This window comes from Cydia splendana, chromosome 2, assembly GCF_910591565.1.
Source record: "Cydia splendana chromosome 2, ilCydSple1.2, whole genome shotgun sequence".
Classification (NCBI taxonomy): Eukaryota; Metazoa; Arthropoda; class Insecta; order Lepidoptera; family Tortricidae; genus Cydia; species Cydia splendana.
The window spans coordinates 27,015,738-27,036,118 of NC_085961.1; the positions used below are offsets into that span (position 1 = coordinate 27,015,738).

The 20,381-nt window shown below is 35.1% G+C and overlaps 1 protein-coding gene across 13 annotated transcripts in view; it reads left to right on the forward strand.

Annotated features, from left to right (window-relative positions):
* LOC134806060 (protein tramtrack, beta isoform) overlaps positions 1–20,381 on the forward strand; it is a 552,198-nt gene that overhangs the window by 367,752 nt on the left and 164,065 nt on the right. Inside the window, exon 5 of one of the 13 annotated variants that reach the window (XM_063779299.1) lies at positions 8,039–8,331. The exons of the other annotated variants lie outside the window; for them this stretch is intronic. Coding sequence (XP_063635369.1) covers positions 8,039–8,316 — 278 coding nt within the window. The 3' untranslated portion in view covers positions 8,317–8,331. Of the gene's footprint in view, positions 1–8,038; positions 8,332–20,381 lie in introns of those variants that run through there. 13 annotated transcript variants of the gene reach the window in all.

Below are 20,381 nucleotides of genomic sequence, written 5' to 3' on the forward strand. Positions count from 1 at the left end.
AATACTTCTTAAATACCTAACTAACAAACCTTCTTGCGTGGTAGGAAATAGACAAGACGTCTGATGTTTGAAATTAAATTTTCATTGAACTATACTTATTGAATGTCATATTCTTCAAATAAAAATGTTAGATGCTCGTGGCTATTTAAATTTGTGGGGCTGTGTAAAAGATATGGTGTACCAAACCAAACGGAATGTGAAACTGCGGACGAAATGAGACAAAGGCTAATTGGTGCTTTCTGCGGAGGATAAATGACGAAGAGCATACACTACATCGCATGTGCATCGACATACTCGGGTACGGGCTGCGGCGGCGTTGTAATACACGGAGGTACATTTGAACACCGTATGTGAAAAGAAGATAGTATTAAATATTGGAAAAAAGTAATTATCTAAGAAAGTAATAAAATTGTTTGTAATATTTTTGCATGCATTTGATTTATTTAACATTTATGCGTCATTCATACATCATTGCGATACTGTCAACGATCGGAAAAAAGTGTAAAGTCCCGAGCTTTCCCGACGGAGATCCTTAATCTAGCCGTCATGTGCACATGCTATAGGGTTATCACCACAGTTAAAAAGTAGTATTTTTGCAATTTTTATTTTTTACTCAATTAACGATTCTTACCATTACCAATAGTCTCTGTATCACTTAAACGACCTAATACTTCCCGGAAGGATCGTCGTGCCTTTCCACCCTGTATATACATTTTTTGATAACTTTATACGTTTTCATTTGGAGTTTTAGTCGTGTGTCGATAGATGGCAGTAAATTTACAGTGACTATAAAATTTACAATGACAGGACCCCTCTATACTATCTATTCTTTTTGATATGGGTTTGATTTAGGTATTTAATCCGATTTAATGCGAAAAGAGTCGGGCTAAGCGAACACTGCAGATGGCAAAACAGTATTTGTAACATTAATGCTTCCATATACTGTAGGGAAGTTGCACCATAAATGTAAAATTCCTATGAAAGAATGATGTTCATGGTGACAATTTATCATTGCAAACGGTGCAGGCTTAACTTAGACGGACTCTAAATACAGATGCTTTTATATTGAAGTTGTGTGTAAGTTTTTCACACTAGAATATTACTAGAATATTTTTTAACATTGCAATATTAGCAATTTACAAATGTATTATTAGGGCCACTTGCACCATTCACTTATCCGGGGTTAACCGGTTAAACATGGAGTTACCCTGATGGTTACCAGTACAATTTGACACTGGGTTAACGGTTTAACCGCTTAATCTCGGGTTAGTGGGATGGTGCAAGTGGGCCTCTAAGTTTTCTCATTTAATATATCTCATATTTTCTCATAACTAAATTGTTTGCTTTATTCTTACAGACCATTTAAGCAATAAAAAAATCTTTGTCTGTTATTTTCGTTGAGTCACTTCATAAAAAAATGTACAGTCTGGTTGATTATAACTACTTTAATTACAGCTTCAGCCCAATGGGTGCGCAACATCCGCGGTGGACTATCCCTAGTGTATAACAACTACTGCTACTATCTCCACAAAGCGAGTAGTAGATGGACTGCAAACGTGTACCTCTGTACTCTTAACACCTGCAAAGCGAGAATAACTGCTACGAAGGAGAATAGGATTACCCATGTTAACGAATATCATAACCATCCGGCGAAGAAATATGTCATAAGAAATGGCGTTTACATTAAACTGTAATGACTGTATTTTATTTATAGGAGCATTTATATTTTAAGTTTAAAATAATTCTAGCTCTAGTACATGCAAAATCAATGGGAATGAGTTAGTATTACATAATATATATCTTGTTAATTCTTTACCTTGGTGTAGAATATTGCTTTTTAGTTTAAATAAAGCATAACTACATTGTAATATAATTAGACTCTTAGATTTTCCATGCAATTTATAAACTATGTACCATACATAAATTTTCATCTCGGCTGTTTTTTTTAAATTGATTTAGAGCTTACTTAAGAAACTTGCACTTATCTTTAAAATAATACGACTTAATAGCGACGATTATTTTATTTCCCAGTGTTTATAGCGCGTAATACCAAGGGTTTGGACGTACTGATCTACAACGGTTTCTGTTTCTACTTACACAAGCACGCCAGCAGGGGCAAGAATAATGTGTGGGTCTGCACCATCGGGCCCTGCAGAGCAAGGGTCATAGCCACGAAGGACGGAATTATTATAAGGACTAAGCTTGATCATATGCATAAAGCGCCGTCGTTTATTATCAAAGATGGCATTTATCTTAAAGTCTAGAAGCTACAAGCCAAGGTCTTTACGGATTAGAATACTAGCGACCAAGGACGGAATGATAAGAAGTTTACCTTAACTTAAAGTTTAGGGAAAATTATTTTTATTAAAATACCAACTCATTTTAAGAACAAAATAGGTAGGTAGGTCCCTAAATAATATGAAAAACAACGAGAAAAATGTACCGACATTATTTTACAGTAGTAGAATTTAGATCTTATATTTTATGTTACTATGTAAATAGGTAAAGATATTAAAGTGTGATTAAGTTTAACTTTCTGTTTTTTTAAATAATGTTTATATATTTAGAAATTAAATACATCCTCATGTGTTATTTATAAATGTAAAATTAATTTGTACCTGTCTGTTTAATTTAATTTCTATTACTTTGAAATGAAACAATTACTTACCTACCTCCAGGCACGTGTAGCGAGCTGCAAAATTGCATGAATACATTATTATTCAAATTTATTTATAAATTGGCCATACATTTTTACAGCTGGTACCTTCTTGCTTATACTGTGGGTAATCGATTAGGTATCGTCATCCTTATTGTTTGTCTACCGAAAATGTCTTATCTGTCTAAAAACCGGTTTTAAAATTTTTATTTTGTCAACGTATCTCGTGCACATAAAGAAAAATACAAACGAGATTCTGTTACTATTAATGTCAAATGAAATGCCTCAGCGTTTATACTTTTATTTTTGATATTAAAATTATAACGACTCTTGTACTTAAGAACACCAAGCACTAGGCATATGAGCACCAAGGATCGTTTTGCATTCCCTTCTTACTCGTGTTATTTTATTTCAGTACGATATGTCCAGAACCCCGCAGGTCGCTTCATTGCACTCATCAACGGCTACACATTCTACAGAGCGAAAGTGAGGTCCCATTCGATTAGTTGGCAGTGCACCAAAGGGTCGCCATGTAAGGCTCGGTTCAGCATATCGGAAAGGGGTGAAATGTACAATGCGAATCTTCAGCACTGTCATGATCGGTTCAAGTATGTCATAAAGGATGGTCGTTATATTAAGATAAAATAGCCTCAATATTATGATTAACTCTAATTTTGAGAAAAGAAAACCCTATGTTTATAAGTTTTTTGATACCCATTTCAAGATGACGTTATTATCTTATTATCTAACGAACGAACGAACGAACGAACAAAAAGGAACGAACGAATCTGCTTGATTAAACCTTTTTAAATATATAAAATACTTAGCAGCACTATACACAGACAATTCCTTACATAACTGTATTAAGGCACCAAAGACAAATGAAATAAGAAGAGAAATAGGTTATTATAATTTTACTGGTGGTAAAAGTGAAATAAACGTACATATTTACGTACGTAAATACTATTTAACTCAATATAGCAGTATAGTTACTAATTATAATAACTTATCTTGTTATGAACAACAAGACAAACACACTAGTCTTTGAATATCATCGAGTAATCGATAGATATATAGATAAGTATAATATGATAAAAAATTACTTTACCCGTACGTTTGTAGTCTTAATAATATTTGTTTCTAGTCAATTAAATATTCAATCCCCTAATTTGAAGTTTATGAAAGTTCCAGTGATGATCCCAATCCGTATTATGTTATACCTATGATCATCTGTAATATTTAAATTAATTGTTCGACTGACGGGAGGTTTATAGTTAAAATCTGTGACTTTTGTTTTTCAGTACAATACGTGAAGAACCTCGCAGGCCGGTTGATAGCACTCGTCAACAGCTACTCTTTCTACTTGGCAACAAATGCGTCTCACTCACAGGTCTGGCGCTGCACTAGAGGGTCACCATGCAAGGCCAGATTCACCGTGAAAAATGGGGAAATGTTCATAGGCAATTTACAACATTGTCATGCTGAGTTAAAGTATTTCATACGGGATGGTGTTCTAATTAAGATTTAATCTTGTAACGTCTCTGATATAGATTGTAAGTAAAGTAAATCATGAAAGTACCCATAAACCATAATTTCTAGTCATAATTTATCGTACTGTAGTAAATTAAAACAAACTTAAGTACTTCACTTCTGGCTTCATTGGTTACCTATGCCCGTGCTGATTACCTTTTTGTAAATAAATACACTTTTTGCTGGATGTCTAATTATTTAATATTTTCAGTCCAGTACGTTCGAAGCCGAACCAACAAATTAATGGCCGTGGTCAACGACTATACGTTCGCATGCTATTGGAACAATGAGAGCGCCGCAAAGAAGAGCTGGGTCTGTACTAGAGGAACAAAGTGCAAAGCAAAATTCACCACTCACAACGGGGAAATGATTCATGCTAACCTGGAGCATACTCATGAGAAATCCTCGTATATTATTAGGGATGGTATTTATTATAAACTGTAAAATTTAAGATTAAAAATCGGTTAATCTAGGCAATATTTAGATTATAGGTATTATTAGATTATATATAACATAAGCGCTTGTATTTGATATAAAACCCGAATAAATAACAAAAAAAAATGGTTGTGTGTAAAGTTGGTTTACGGACGATAATTTTGCGTGATAACGTCATAAGAAAACATCACCATTATGTTACGTAACGTTACCATGGAGACCTGTGCACAACGTTACCATGGAGATCTGTCCACAATGTGACAGTTTTTCGTGCATGCTACCGGTGTTTATCGATTTATAAGACGTTATCACGTCAATAAATTACTGTCCGTACGCTTTTAACTGGGCAACCTATTTGCAATGTGTGAATGTGAATATATGTACTCTATCATTTATTTCTTAATATCACAAATAACAAATGACGGTATGTATTTCTTATAACCTATCTTAGACCAAATGTTGTTAGTAACTTTGGAGTGTATCTTTGTGCTGCTAAAATTTTATTTTATTATATTATATTAGTTTTACTGGGTTTGATGAACTGGTCGAGTTTCAATTCCGACTGAACAAGATCTAGAGATCTTCACCTAGGAAGAGTCCTGGGAAAAAAATACATAGATAGAATTCATAATGTGTGTGTTTTAGTTTTAAGTTTAATTTTACACTACGTATTTATGTTAGTTTTTAAGATATTTATCTATGTATTTTAGTTATTCATCTGTCTCAGTAACTTCCTGTTTTAGATTTAATAAATCGAACAAACACAGTATTTACTCGTAATTAATTACGTAAATATTTCTGACCGTTTTTAAGATACAGTTTGTTTAACATTAGTGCAAAAATCTGTATGTTTCAACCGTAGCCAGTAGATCCGATGAATGACATGACATGTGTCAATTTAAAACGTACAGAACTTTGTAGGGTTGTCACTGGTATAAAAATATTTCAATTTAATAATTTTGTTTTACTTTTTAATCCAGCTTAACGATTATGATAACTCGATTGTATATCACTTAGATAACACTATCCTTTCAGCTCAGTCTCTAGAAATGTTCCACGCTGTATATTTATATAGGTGGTAAAATACAAATATGATTATTGTGGCAACCTGCTTCGGTGCGCCAACGTGGGCCCTCGTTGAAGCCACTCGAGTAATATTCGATTCGAAGTACGTGACTGACGACTGACCCGTTTAAATATATTTAATAATTAATAATTCTTTATTTTAACTAACATAATTAAACATTTCAGTGCAATACCTCCGCAACGGCTCCGGAAGACAGCTGGCTCTCGTCAACGGCTACACCTTCTACCCAGTGAAAAACCCTTACTCGACCAACTGGCGGTGCACCCGGCACAACGTGTGCAAGTCCAGGTTCACTGTGACGTCGTGCGGCGCGGTGGTGTGCGCCAACCTTAACCATAGCCATAAGGCGTTTGAGTATATCGTTCGTAACGGCGTTTACGTTAAGCTATGAGGATTAACATTACCTACGACATACCAATGTAATACTAATCATTAAAAAAAGGCGAAGCTGGGTAATTAATTGAAGTATTTAGAGATATTATATAATAAAACTTTGAGTTGATTAAATAATTTTGTAATATTATATTCTAATACAAAGTCAATTTTGTTTGCCATGATGTAAGTAGGTACTTTTGTGATGAGTACCTACGTACGAGTAAGTTTTCAGTTTACGTAGGTGGGTACTAGATTATGTATGATTGGTTAAATTGTATTTGATAATATTATATAAAGATATATTAACTAATCCTAGATATTAAACGCGCGTGTTTTTTTAATTATAAATAATTATCAAACTAGTGCGGTAATGTATGATGACAAATTTGATTAATATTATATACCAAAGTTTTGTTTTTTTCGTCTTAAAACGTCGTAAGTAAAATGTGTGTGTTTGGTCATTATCGGCGAGCACGATGACCAACATAGCACTGCACACTTGTATCATAAATCTCTACAAGATGAATACTATTTCTCAGTTGAAATTCAATACATCCGGGACACATCCTACAAGATTCTGCATATTATTAATCTGTTTGAGCAAGAAAATTTGCCCAAAGGAAGCATTAGCTCAGACAATACAATAATTATATTTACAATTCTTTTACATTTTTCAGTTCAATACGTTCGAACTTCATCAAACAAGAATCTAGCGATCATTAACGGTTATACGTTCTGCGTGAACAGCGTAGGCGCTTCCAAGACCAACTGGCGCTGTACAAGACACAACATTTGTAGAGCCAAGTTCAGTGTGTCCAACATAATGCCCGGCGTGGTGCTCAGCCACGACTTGAGACATACTCATGAACCGTTTAGTTATATCATACGAGATGGGGTTTATATCAGGCTTTGATTTAAAATATGTCTGTTTTCTATGGAAATATGTTCCTAAATAAAAATAAATTAGAGTCGTTATGTTTGCGCGATATAAATTTTACATTTAAGATCCAATTTATGTTTATATTTACTGATAAACATAACTGCATGATTCCTTGATGTTTTTAATTATAATCGTTCGTTTGATAGCAGTCTGAAACAATATCTGAACTAAGGTATTTGTTCCATTTAATTGCACTCGTAGTTTAAAAGAGGTTACACTATTTCAAGCGTATTATTTCTTTCAGTCCGTTTTGTCCGTACTTCATCAAACAAACGACTGGCTATCGTGAATGGCTACACATTCTGCGTGCATACAACGACGGCTTCTAAAACCAACTGGCGCTGCACACGGCACAATACTTGTAGGGCTAAGTTCCTCATGATGAATACGGGCGAAGTAGCTAGGTTCAACTTGGAGCATACTCATGAAGCTTTCAGTTATGTCATACGGGATGGTATTTATTTTAAGCTGTAGTGTGTGATATAAAAAAAATAAGTGTATAGAACCTCGAAAATAAATACTACGTATTCCACTCTTTTCATAACTTACGGCGGTGGCTGAGTTGTTGTCTCTTAAAACCATCATATATTTGATATATTTAACCTTTTTACTTCCTTCTATTCCTCTTTCCGTTCTCTATAATATGGGGAATGTTTTATCTCCTGATTTTCATCATATTTTATTTTGTTTTTTGCGTGTATGGATCTACATTATATTATATTAAATGATTTTTTTAGGTAGTATTGCTTGCAGACGTATCTTCTTTATATTTTTTATGTGTGGCATTGTATCTAAATTTGAATAAACTTACTTATAAATTTGAATTCGTTTTACTTCTATAAAGTCTGTGCGGAAACAGAAGAGTCGTGAAATATAGGGAAGGTATTGACCTTCTGTGTCGTCTCTTTCCGCACAGACTCTATTATTTACGCTTTTGTAGTAACTAAATGTTTTTATGATAATGGAATTAAACAAATTGTTGACTTCGCACTTACATGTATAATTCCTGTTTTAGTCGAGTACGTCGTGAACACCGCCAACAAGCCCTTGGCGCTTATCGCCGGGCACACCTTCTACGTTGACAGCGTCAGCGCCACCAAGAAGGTCTGGTACTGCCGCTGCAGCCGGAGCCACGCCTGCAAGTCCCGGTTCACCCAGTCGCTCTGCGGGGTTATCATCAAGGCGGACTTCCAGCACAATCATGAGGCACCCGCGTTCACTGTATCTGATGGTATATATTATAAGGAAAATAAAAAGAAAGTTACGAAGAAAGAAAAAGGCAAAGGAAAATGAAGGATTTCAGATTAAAACACAAATAATGTGGTAGTTAGTATACATTTATTTAGATCGACGCGATACGAAATGTATGATTGTACATATTTACATAGAACATATTCTTCGTGTAGGTATGTGGATCATTATTGCATCTTGAATTCATGATTTACTTATTTACTGTAGTTAACTCTTATCGGTAAGTGAGTGATATAAGATGTAATTTAAAACATTATGAATTATACTCTTAAATAGAAGCCCGATGCTAATTTTACTTCTTTGTTCTGAATTTCTCATGGATTTGATCGGTCAGCTTTTGAAAGTGACTTTTCTAGACCTGAAATTAACATCAGAATTGAGTTCCAGTTTTAATAATAGGTAATATGTACTAATATTCTATTAGTATATAAATGTGGTATATTAAACTTATAATGCTTATGTAATTATTTCTTAAATAAATGATGCTTTTTAATAAATATTCTGCTACTTTTGATACCTTGTCATTTATTTATTATTCACTCTATCAGTAATAGTATGTGTTTTTAATTTTTAAGCTACTAACTTCGAAACTCATAAAGTTTATTAGAACGGTAAAATAAGTAGTTGCTTTCAAAGGTTATTGACTTCCATAATTCCAAATAGCATCAAAGCTCATGCTTTATTTGGACCTTTATAATTATTACTGTTTCAGTTCAGTTCGTCAAGAACGCTTCTCAGAAGAACCTAGCTCTCATAAACGGGTACACGTTCTTCTTGAAGGACGGCGAGAGGGTCGGCAACAAGCAAACCTGGCGCTGTACGAGACACAATCACTGTTATGCGAAGTTCACTATAAGAAATGGATTGATTATCAATTATTATTTGGATCATTCGCATGAGGCCTCGCGGTATATTATTAGGGATGGTATTTATGTGAAAATTTAACGTTAACAATAATGGATACTCAAGATTATTAAATTCGTATCATCAACATTAGTTATTTCACTATTTTATTAAACACGAAATGTAAATATATTAATAAAATTCTTAATATGCACTGTATTCTTTACCTTTTGGACATAGAAGTTAGTTTACGAGACCGATTGTAATCAGAAGATTTTTTCCAGTTCAATACGTCCTGAACAAACAAACAAACAAGCCAATGGCACTCGTCAACGGGTACTCCTTCTACTTGGACAAGCAGAAGGGCGCCAAGACCACCTGGAGGTGCACTAGGGGCAGCTGCTGTAACGCTCGCTTCATCGTCACCCACAATGTAGTCACCAGCTGTCACTTGCTGCATAGGCATCAAGCCTCCAGATATGTAATACGTAATGGCGTTTACTGTAAAATATCCTCCTGAGTCCCTGAGACCCTTATAAAGGATTAAATCCAAATGGAATTTTGAATTAAAATTGAATATATAAGGTTCCAAATTCAAAACTGCAATAATGACAAGAGGGCCTCAGGAGGATATACAATAAAGATAATAATTAGCCGAAAAACTAACTGAATTAATAAATAATTAAATGCGCAATATCCTGAAATGGATTTTGTAACCTAACACATATGTAGTTCAAATGTCCCTTTTTTGTGTAAATTGTAACAAAATTTGCAACTTTTATAGAAACATTTCTTACAGTGTAATTGTGGCTTATAGAGCAAAAGGTACTGCATTAAAAGGTGTCACGTGGCTACTGCCACAACGATGCATTTAGAAATCAAGTAAAGGCCTTCGAAAATGTGGTTGGTATTTTTATAAAGAATAGTATACCTAAATTAACTTAGGTGTCCAGAACAGCAAAACGGACTGATAGTGCATTCTTAGAATTCTTATGTTTAGAATTCCAAGAATGCACTTGAATACAGAATGGAGTTATTTTAAAAGGCTGATTTTAATTCGTTATTTTTTCCAGTTCAATACGTCCGGAACCCATCAAACAAGCCCCTAGCGCTTGTCAACGGGTACTCGTTCTACTTGGACCTGCAGAAGGGCGCTAAGACCACCTGGAGGTGCACTAGGGGCAGCTGCTGTAGGGCCCGCTTTATCGTCACCCATGATATAGTTACTAAGAGTAACTTACTGCATAGTCATCAAGCATCCAGATATTCCCTGCGTAATGGCGTTTACCATAAAATATAGTTGCGTTTTAAAGCAACTGGCCAACCACATGGAACGTTGCCTGTATTAGGTGTTATTGCCGTCGTGGTATAATTAAACATCAAATGTATACTATATGGGATTACGAGAGCATGTTATTTTTTTTTATCAAATGTCACAAATTATCGTTTTTTTTTTAAATATGTATAAGATTAAGTTTCAGTAAGCTAAATACCCTTACAACATAGAAGTTATAGTTAATGTTATGTTAAAATGTTATCTAAATAACATGATCAATAAATTTACAGAAATATTTTATTTCATTGTCTTCAAGTTTTGCCATATGCATCATTTCATGTTTCATGTATATTGGTACCTATGTACCTTGTTCTTAAAGTGATCTTGTTTTTATACAGAAATATCAAAAGAATATTTTCAGACACAAAATGTTATGTACTTAAATTATTTCAGTCCAATATGTCCAGAACAACAAAAACAAACCTCTAGCGATTGTCGACGGCTACTCCTTCCACCTATTATGTCAGCGGCAGTCAACGAAAACCTGGCGATGTACTAGAGGCAGCAACTGCAAGGCACGGTTTCTGGTCACTCACGGAGGGGATGTTATCAATGCTAACCTTAACCATAACCACGAGGCCAATAGGTATATCATACGAAATGGCGTTTACATTAAACTCTGACTTGATAATAAATTTATATGTATCTTAAAATAGACTTCAGCAATTGATTACCTATCCTAGAAAACCGAAAAAAACGTTGCTGTGCGTTGGAAAGGGACAACTCAGGTCAAGACAGTGATAATTCAGTACATATAATCTGTAGGTATGAGTATAATAATAATAATGTGGTTATGTAGATATTTATAATGTATTGGTGCAAGGTTGTAACCTGCAACTACAGAATCCTTGAACAAATTCGGCTAAACGATTACTAATTTCAGTCAAGTTTGTCCGGAGTCCCGCAAACAAGCAACTAGCGCTTGTACACGGTTACACGTTTTACTGCGAGAAAACGTGTGCGCAGACTCAGTACTGGCGATGTACGAGGGGAAACATGTGCAAAGCGCGCTTCACTACTATCGAGAAAAAAATATACATTACCAACATAAAGCTACAGCATACCCACGTACCGTTCAAATATGTTATAAAAGATGGCGTTTACCGCAAAGTTAATAAATAATATTAAAAAAATAAACAAGAAGGGTGTACGACTGTACGTGTATCAAGTAAAGGCGAAAGTGGACGTCGTGTCGTATCACTCGTATCAGGCTATGAGGGAAGGCAGAAATACCTGGAGAATGGAGATGGCTTCACCGACAAGAGCGCAGCTCTTAAGTTTCTGATGATGATGATGATATTTATTTCCAGAGAATTTTAGCTCTAGTTCTTAGTACTAAGTTAACACACAGTTGCTAACAGTTTTATGATTATTAAGTTTATTTATTTGCACAATAAATTTTTGTCTGTGATCTAGTGAACTTCATGTTTCTGAACTTGATATGTTATTATAAGTTCCAAAACCTATAACGTTTACAGTACCTAACATCATATACACTGAGAGAAAAATCATCACCAGGAATTAATAAACAGTTCTGTACTGGGGGAAAAAATGAAGTTTTAGTAGTAATCATGGAAGTTTCACTATTTCTGTAAAATTTATTTATTTCTACAAACAGCTCAGTAATACTAAATCTAATTTCAGCAAACAGACTTTAGTAAATGGAGCATTAAACAAAGTTCAGTATTTGTTACAATCCATTTTTATTACTACTAAAATTCTCCGATTTTTACAAGTAAAGTTTGTGATTTTTGGAAAAAAGCATCTGTGATTTCAAGTTATGATTTTAGTAAATGTCTCACTTACATAGTTTTGTAATATCTAAAAAACGAGTTCGCGGGAATAACATTACCCCATTTAAAATAACAATTCAGTTGTTACTATAGCGACATTACAAAGTTTACTGGTATTTAGTAGATAGACTTGTTGTGTTTAAGTTCATTGTTGTACCAATCACTAAACGAGTTTTGTAATACCAACACAGCGAAACGAATGTTAGTGATTTTAGTAAAATTTACTACTTGCTACGTTCATTTGGTTAGAGTTAGTATTGTGTCGGATGTCGGGCGGGCGAGTCTCGTGTCTTCTTTGTTTAAAACATACTTAAGTTAAATAATAAATTTAGGATATATTGTGGGCCATGGACATATTAACCCGCGACCTACTGTGTAGTTGGTGTCTACAGGAATATATTGTTCTGCAACTTCGAGCTAGCTGTTGTTATTCTAGTGATACTGACATCATAGGTAAATCTAAACTGTTTGCAATTCCAACCTCCCTAGCACAGGTGCGCCGCGAGAGCATGTTGCGCGCGTAATAAATACTAGTCTCTTTCTGACTGTATGAATAAGAAAGGAATGGGTAGAATATCTCGACAGGCTTTTATAGTGCCTCTTTAGTACAGAGATATACTACCAAACGCTTTTTTATTCATACAGACAGAAATAGAGACGGGTAGCTACCACGCGCGCGACATGCTCTCGCGGCGCCCGTTTGCTAGGGGCGGAGGAAATGCAAACAGTTTAGTTTTTGCCTGTGACGTCATTATCTCTAGAATAACAACAGCTAGCTTGGAATCGCAGTACAGTTTAGTAAAACCTATGACGTCATCGTCTCCGATATTGCTAAAGCACGCTTAGAATTACAAAACGGTTAGTTTTCACCCATGACGTCATCACCTCCGATATTGCTAAAGCACCTCTCGGAATAACAAAACCAAATTTCTGAAATTACTCTAGCATACTTCAAATTACAAATATAGAAGTTGTATGTCCTACTAAATGGAAATTGCAAAAGTCAATTTGTTCCTATTAGTTGACTCTCCTTGTCCCCGGATTAAGTTTTATTTTTGTAATTCTAAGTGTGTTTTTGTTAGTTTTTTTTCTCAGTGTAGTGTCATTAAAAATATAAAGCAACATTCAAAAATGCAACAGCCTATACCTGGGTAAACATTACATTATAATAATCTTATAAAAATTGCTACAATATAATACCTAGAGATGCGTCCACATTCTCTTTTAAAATACATTAAATTTGGAGATGAAAAGGTTTTCGAAGGTTCTCAAAGAAATTAAATTATATGAAATGAAGTATTTCGCGTGAACTATTTAGGTACGTTTTCTATTTTCAGTTCTATTCGTCCGGAATTTCGCGAACAGACAACTAGCGCTAGTAAATGGATACACGTTCTACTGCGAAAAAACGTACATGCAGACGCAGTACTGGCGATGTACCAGGAGAAACGTGTGCAAGTCGCGCTTCACTACGTTTGGGAAACAATTCCTGACCAAGATGAAACTTAACCATACCCACAAACCGTTCAATTATATTGTACAGGATGGTGTTTACGTCAAGTTGACTTAGTCTACATACAACCTAATTCGTGCAAGAATATATAGACTTTAGAAATTTAGTCCGTTAGTTATATGAAATTAATTAAGTGTAGCATATTTTGCTATTGTAAAAATATGGAAAATATATTTATAATTGTTCGTATCATGTTTATAATTTTAACCTGGAAAATTTCTTAATTGAATACTTTCTAAGACGTAGTTCCTAGTCACTCGGCGCGTGAATGCGAGTGAGGGTGTTTTATCTATCCAATATCGAAGGTAAGAACGTTTCAGGGTAAGCATTAATTCTGTCATGAATAGATAACTCCATACAAATTGGCGACTTTTGTGAATCTATAGGTATTGACATACATTGTATAATTGTATATTGTTCGTAATAGTGAGAGAGACCGGTAGCGCTCATATCTAAATAGGAAACTTCTTAGGTTGTGTTCTACACTCTAATTTTTTACATTGATATTTACATTTCCTAATTTGTTTATATTTTTCAGTTCAGTTCGTCCGGAACGACGTCAATAAACCACTAGCGCTTATCAACGGGTTCACGTTTTACCGCGAGAGGATACACGTCGAAACTCAGTACTGGCGTTGTACGAGACAAAGCAGCACGCAGTGTAAAGCGCGCTTCTCTATGGTCAAAAAAGAAATCTTCAACGCTAAACTGCAGCATACGCATGAGGCGTTTAAATATATGATAAAGAATGGCGTGTATATTAAACTATAAAGCTTTGGTGACGGGATAACAGCGTATACCTACTAAATATTTGCTGGGCTAGTTTCTAGTTCTGTGTTTGTCAAGTTTGATGTTGAATCTAGCTTGTAACAAAGACATGTTTAGGGTTAAAGGAAAATACCAAAAAATATGGCTATAATAATTTTAAGACTAATTTTCGGATTACAACGTTTTGCTGTTGCATTTTCTAAATATTTAAAATATGTAAAGTAGGTATGTATACAAATATTCGAAATCATTATAATATAATCCATATTTAGGATACAGAGTGTCAGGTTTTGTTGTTGTATTATCAATTATAAAACGAATGCAATCCAATTTTGAATCATCTGTAGAATTAAATGTGTAGGATACGTCTTATTATCGTAGTGTTTAACGTTTACAATTTTTAAATAAATCAGGGGTGTCTGTTAATCAACAAATAACTATGTAGTAGTTCAGGAACTAGTTTCAGTAAATTTCATTACATCGGTACCATTAAATATCTACAAGTGATAAATAACAACATTGCTATGTCTTTTATACCAGATCCCTATGTTTGACATAATTATTGAAAGTCATAATGTAATGATTGTTATATTATCATTGGTCATAATCCTGAAACCGTAAAATTTACAGGATTTTCGTAAGGTTATCCTATAGATAGGTTAGGTTAGGTTAGTTTTATGGCAATTCTGAAAAGTTACGCGATCTGAAAAAACCCAAATTATGACTAACGAAAATGCAGATAAATAATGACTTAAAACTTTATGGGAAACAATAGAGACCCCTTCTATACTCAGCAAATATTAAGTACAGGAGCACCACACTGCTTTAAGTTTGACATTTTTTATACTACATCGGCGGTAAACTAGCATACAGTCCACCTGATGGTAAGCAGTCACCGTATCCTGGATCCCTGCAGCTCCACATGTGTTGCCGACCTTAACACACCGCAGTAAGTGACAAGTAGTGAGCAACCTATTAAAATAATTTTGAAAACAGTGATACTTTTATTTACAATACAAACGTTCAAAATTTACTACCTATTTGTATTTCTATCGTATTAACAGAGCTTTAAAATTTATTATGACTAATATCTAATAACTAAATATTCCACGAAGACCGCAGGATCTTCATTATTACAAAGGTTTTGCCATACTGAGTGTAGGTATATATTTAATTTATTACACAAAATTGCGTGCACAAAGTACAACAGCCTACCAAATGGCGGCCATGTCTACAGGTCGGATATGACAAGAACAATATTTTGTTGACAGTCAACTATAACACATATATTTATCAAGAATTTGTGCCTATGTACATATATTATTGCCGACGATATAAAAATCTGAAACTACTAGTGGCTAAACTATACTCAATATTTCCAGTTCAATTTGTCCGGAATACCGCAAATCGACCACTAGCGCTTATAAATGGATACTCTTTCTACTGTGAAAAAGAGACTACTAAAACACAGTATTGGCGCTGTACTAGAAATAAAATCTGCAAGGCCCGCTTCACCTACAGCTACACCATGAATGCCATGGCCAACATAAATCTGGAACATCCACATGAAGCGTTCAAATATATCATAAAGGACGGGGTATATGTTAAAGTTTAATTGTTAAAATGACGGGGTATATGTTAAAGTTTAAGACTCAAATTATAATACAAGCGCTCAAAATTGACTAGAGATAGACCAAGATATGTCTGCAGCGATTTTGATAGCCCAGACTGTGCAAGTGTTCTTTTAAACTTCAAACTTCTATGAAATGATGACGTATAGAATCCTAACACTTGTACAATCTGTGCTGTCAAAATCGTTACAGAGTTATCCTGGTCTAACGGTATTTGTTTTTAGGTGACTTTACCGAACTGTAAAGTTATTGAGACATTTAATAATGGGGTGCACTTCCTGTGTTACAGACTAGCTATCGCAGGGCCGGTTTTCAGTTCACCCCTAATTATACCTACATAAAACAATAAATATAAAAACCAGGGTTTTTTTATTTATTAAAACTAAATCTAAGTTAACTTAACAAGGGTAAGGCATAAGAAAAAGGCATGGGAAAAAAATAAAATAAAACTATTAGCTACGGCAAGACATGAAAAATTTATAGGTTCCTAGATACCTACCCACTACTGTTCATTTTAGGTGTTCCAAGGGTGCTAAAGTATTTTTCTGTTTAAAGAGTAATATTGATTTCAGTTAAGTTTTAAAAGTATTTTGGGACACATTATTTCTTAGAGGTGCAGGCAGATCATTCCCGATTTTAGCTACTGAGAATTAAAAGCTCCCTCTATACCCAACAGTTTTGTCGTGTGGGAAAGATAAAACTCATTCATCAAAATTGCTCGAAAAAGACCTTATTTCATGCAGGTGTACTGAAGGACATAGGCCCATATTGTTCCCGTGGGAGTCATGGATTGTGAAAAAAACTATAACTTCCTAGGGAGTTATGGCTTTTTTTATCATGTTACTAATTCACACTACACGAAACATGTAGGTAATAAGTAAAATACTTAAAGTCAAGGTATAAGAGAGAATAATTTTGTTTATCTTTAAAAATATTTAATTTGTCGAATTTACACTATATTATATATATTGTATAATGTATATTTTATTTGATTAATTTAATAGCCGTTTATAATATTTTTACACAATTTTCAATCGTAGCCGAATGCCGAATAGATCTGTGCCAACGATGCCTAATCCATGCCTGTCAAAAATGACAATATGGCGGACGAATATTTGAAATGTCGCCGTATTTAAGAATTATATCGCTTAAAATTTAGTTTTTTCTTCGCTAGTGTGATGAAAAACATTGTGTATAATTCCGTGGGTAAGAAAATTGCTAACTCGGGGCCTTAATTTCCTCCAGCCTGCGGCTGTCGGGAATAACAACCCCACGTTGCACAATGTACTATTAGCGAGCAAAGGATGTGTATGGCAAGTTTGTGTACTATGTACTATAGAGTTTATTAATGAGCATGCTTGAATTTTTCAGTTACGTTCGTCCGGACTAAGTCGAATATGCGGCTGGCGCTCCTTGGCGGGTACCCGTATAACTGCTTGACGGACAGAGGATATAAACAATATTGGCGATGTCTTAAACATAGCATGTGCGAAGCGCGGTTTACCATCACTAAATATGAAAATAGCTCCGCCCTACACAACGCCAAGCTTAAACACACCCATGCCGCAGACAAATACATCGTAAAGGATGGATTATATATAAAAAAATGTTAATTGTAGTTATATTAGTTATAAGTTATACGTATTTTCTAAATATTAAACGAAATCTCGTTACTCTTCTTCGTCGTCGACTGAGGGAGGCAACGGGCGACCCCCGCCCCGCGTGGGCAGCTTTCTCGCGCAGAGAACTTCAATCACAAACCCTCCCGACGGTATAATACCAAATTTTGATAGGTATTTTTAATTTTTAGTTTTAGTTATTTTAATGGTAAATGTTCGGTATTAAAACCTTATTTGATTTAGTTTTATTGATTTTCTACATTTAAACAATGACATATAAAAATAAGATGACTTTTCGATTTAGATTTGTACCAAAAACACGTATTTTATATAAATAAAGAACCAGTGCGAAATATGTGTTTAATTCAACATACATAATACATAATCCACTTCATTTTTGGTCCTACTTGAGCCAACAGTGCATAAATAAGAATATTTCGTGCCGAAATACGTAACAACCGTTACACACATAATGACGGACACGGAAGAATATAAAACGTTAAAAAGTACAAGAAGTATAATAAAAGGTAAGGTGACCAGAATCGTAAACTACGTTACTGGATTGAATTCATGCGACAAAGATAGTTTGAACATAGATGAGATAAAGTTGCGATGTGCCGACTTATCTACACAAATGGAGAAATTCGATCAAGTTCAACAGGCAATTGAGCTCTTAGAACAAGACGAGAAGAAAGCCGACGAGGAACGATCGATCATGGAGTCCAGATATTACCAAACTAGAGCGCTCATTAACAAACTGTTGGAGAAAAAAGAAGAGGACATCAAAGCAAAAAGTCAACCGGTGTACAAACTCCCAAAATTAGAGCTTCCGACATACAGCGGTGACATACGCGAGTGGCCTGCGTTTAAAAACCTGTTCCAGTGTGCCATGGACGGAGGAAACGTGCCGGAGCTGCAACGCATGCAGTATCTGAAGAGCTGCTTGAAGGGCGAAGCTGCGGGTTTGATTAACTCTCTTCTGATTCTCGACGGAAATTTCGGTAAAGCTATGAGTATACTAGAAAACAGGTATGAAAACCAAACTATTATTGTAAACTTTCACTTAAAGAGCTTTATGAGTTTTCCTATACTTAACAGATCTAACATAAAAGAGTTCTTAAATGTATTACAACAAAGTCTAGATTCTCTAAGTGCTTTAAACCTGCCGGTACAACAATGGGATGTACTTTTAGTTTATAATATACTCAGAAGTTAGACAATTCTCTGAGGGCGGCATGGGAGTTGACAAGGAAAGAGACTTCAATTCCTACAATAAAGGAGCTTTTAGATTTCCTTAAGCTGCGTGCAACAGCATTCGAGCTTATGAATGACAATAAATCTGACAAGTTTCCTCAATCCAAATCAACCCCCAAGCTCGTACACGTCTCTACATCTGATGACTGTAATGAAATATGTACTCTTTGTCAAGGGCAACATAATATAGCCAAATGTGTATTTTTGGAAATGGCAGTTGACAAACGTATACACTACATAAAATCCAAGTTTTTGTGCTACAATTGCTTACAGCCTTACACTGCCAAACATAAATGCTCCAAAAAGTCGTGCTCTACATGCCACGGTAAGCATCATAGTTTGATTCACCTAGCTAACCCTCCCCCTAAACGTGCGAACATTGCTATCGCTACAGAATCTACAGCTCAACAGCAGCAACAGTCAGCTACGACTTCAATGCAACAGCATTCCCTGCAACAGCCGACACACAATACACATACATTAACGAAACCGACAACTGTCAATGACGTTACACATACACAATGTCAAAAAAATATAGTGACGCCTACTACAATGCATGTGGTAAACACTAATAAACAGATTCTTTTGTCTACAGCGATAATAAATATACAAGATGAGACAGGATCATGGCATCCTGCGCGTGCCATGTTGGACAATGGAAGCGAAATCCATATGGTTGCTCACAGGCTTCTCAAGAGGATGAACAGTAAGCTATATCACGATAGCCACCATATATACGGCGTTGGCGTGACAGGTAAGCAAACGCAATTATGTATGAAAGCGAACATAGCTTCTAGACATTCTGACTTTACAACGAGTCTTGAATTTATTGTCATGGATATAATAAACACAAGTACATGGAACATTCCTGCAAAAATTAACAAATTGCTTGCAGACCCTACATTTTACGAACCTGACGAGATAGACCTTCTTATAGGAGCTGAATATTTCTATTCGTTGTTGCTAAACAATAAGATTAGCCTTGGACATAACAAACCTTTACTGATCGAAACGGTTTTTGGTTGGGTCGTTGGAGGTCCTCTCAAAGAATGCATATCGGGCACACATAAGACACATAGCGCTCATATTGCTTTACACATTGTTGACTCGCCTACGACTGATGATTTATTAGTTAGGTTTTGGCAGCAGGAAGAGGTAAGTCCTAAGGTCGTGTTTACACCTGAGCAAAAATATTGCGAACAGTTATTTCTTGACACAACAGTGCAAGCTGAGACTGGACATTTCGTAGTCGAAATGCCTATACAAAACGTAAAGGTTCAAGATTCAAGATTTAGGTAATTCGTTTCAAAAAGCCTATCGATATTTATTAAGTATTGAGTCTAAGTTTCA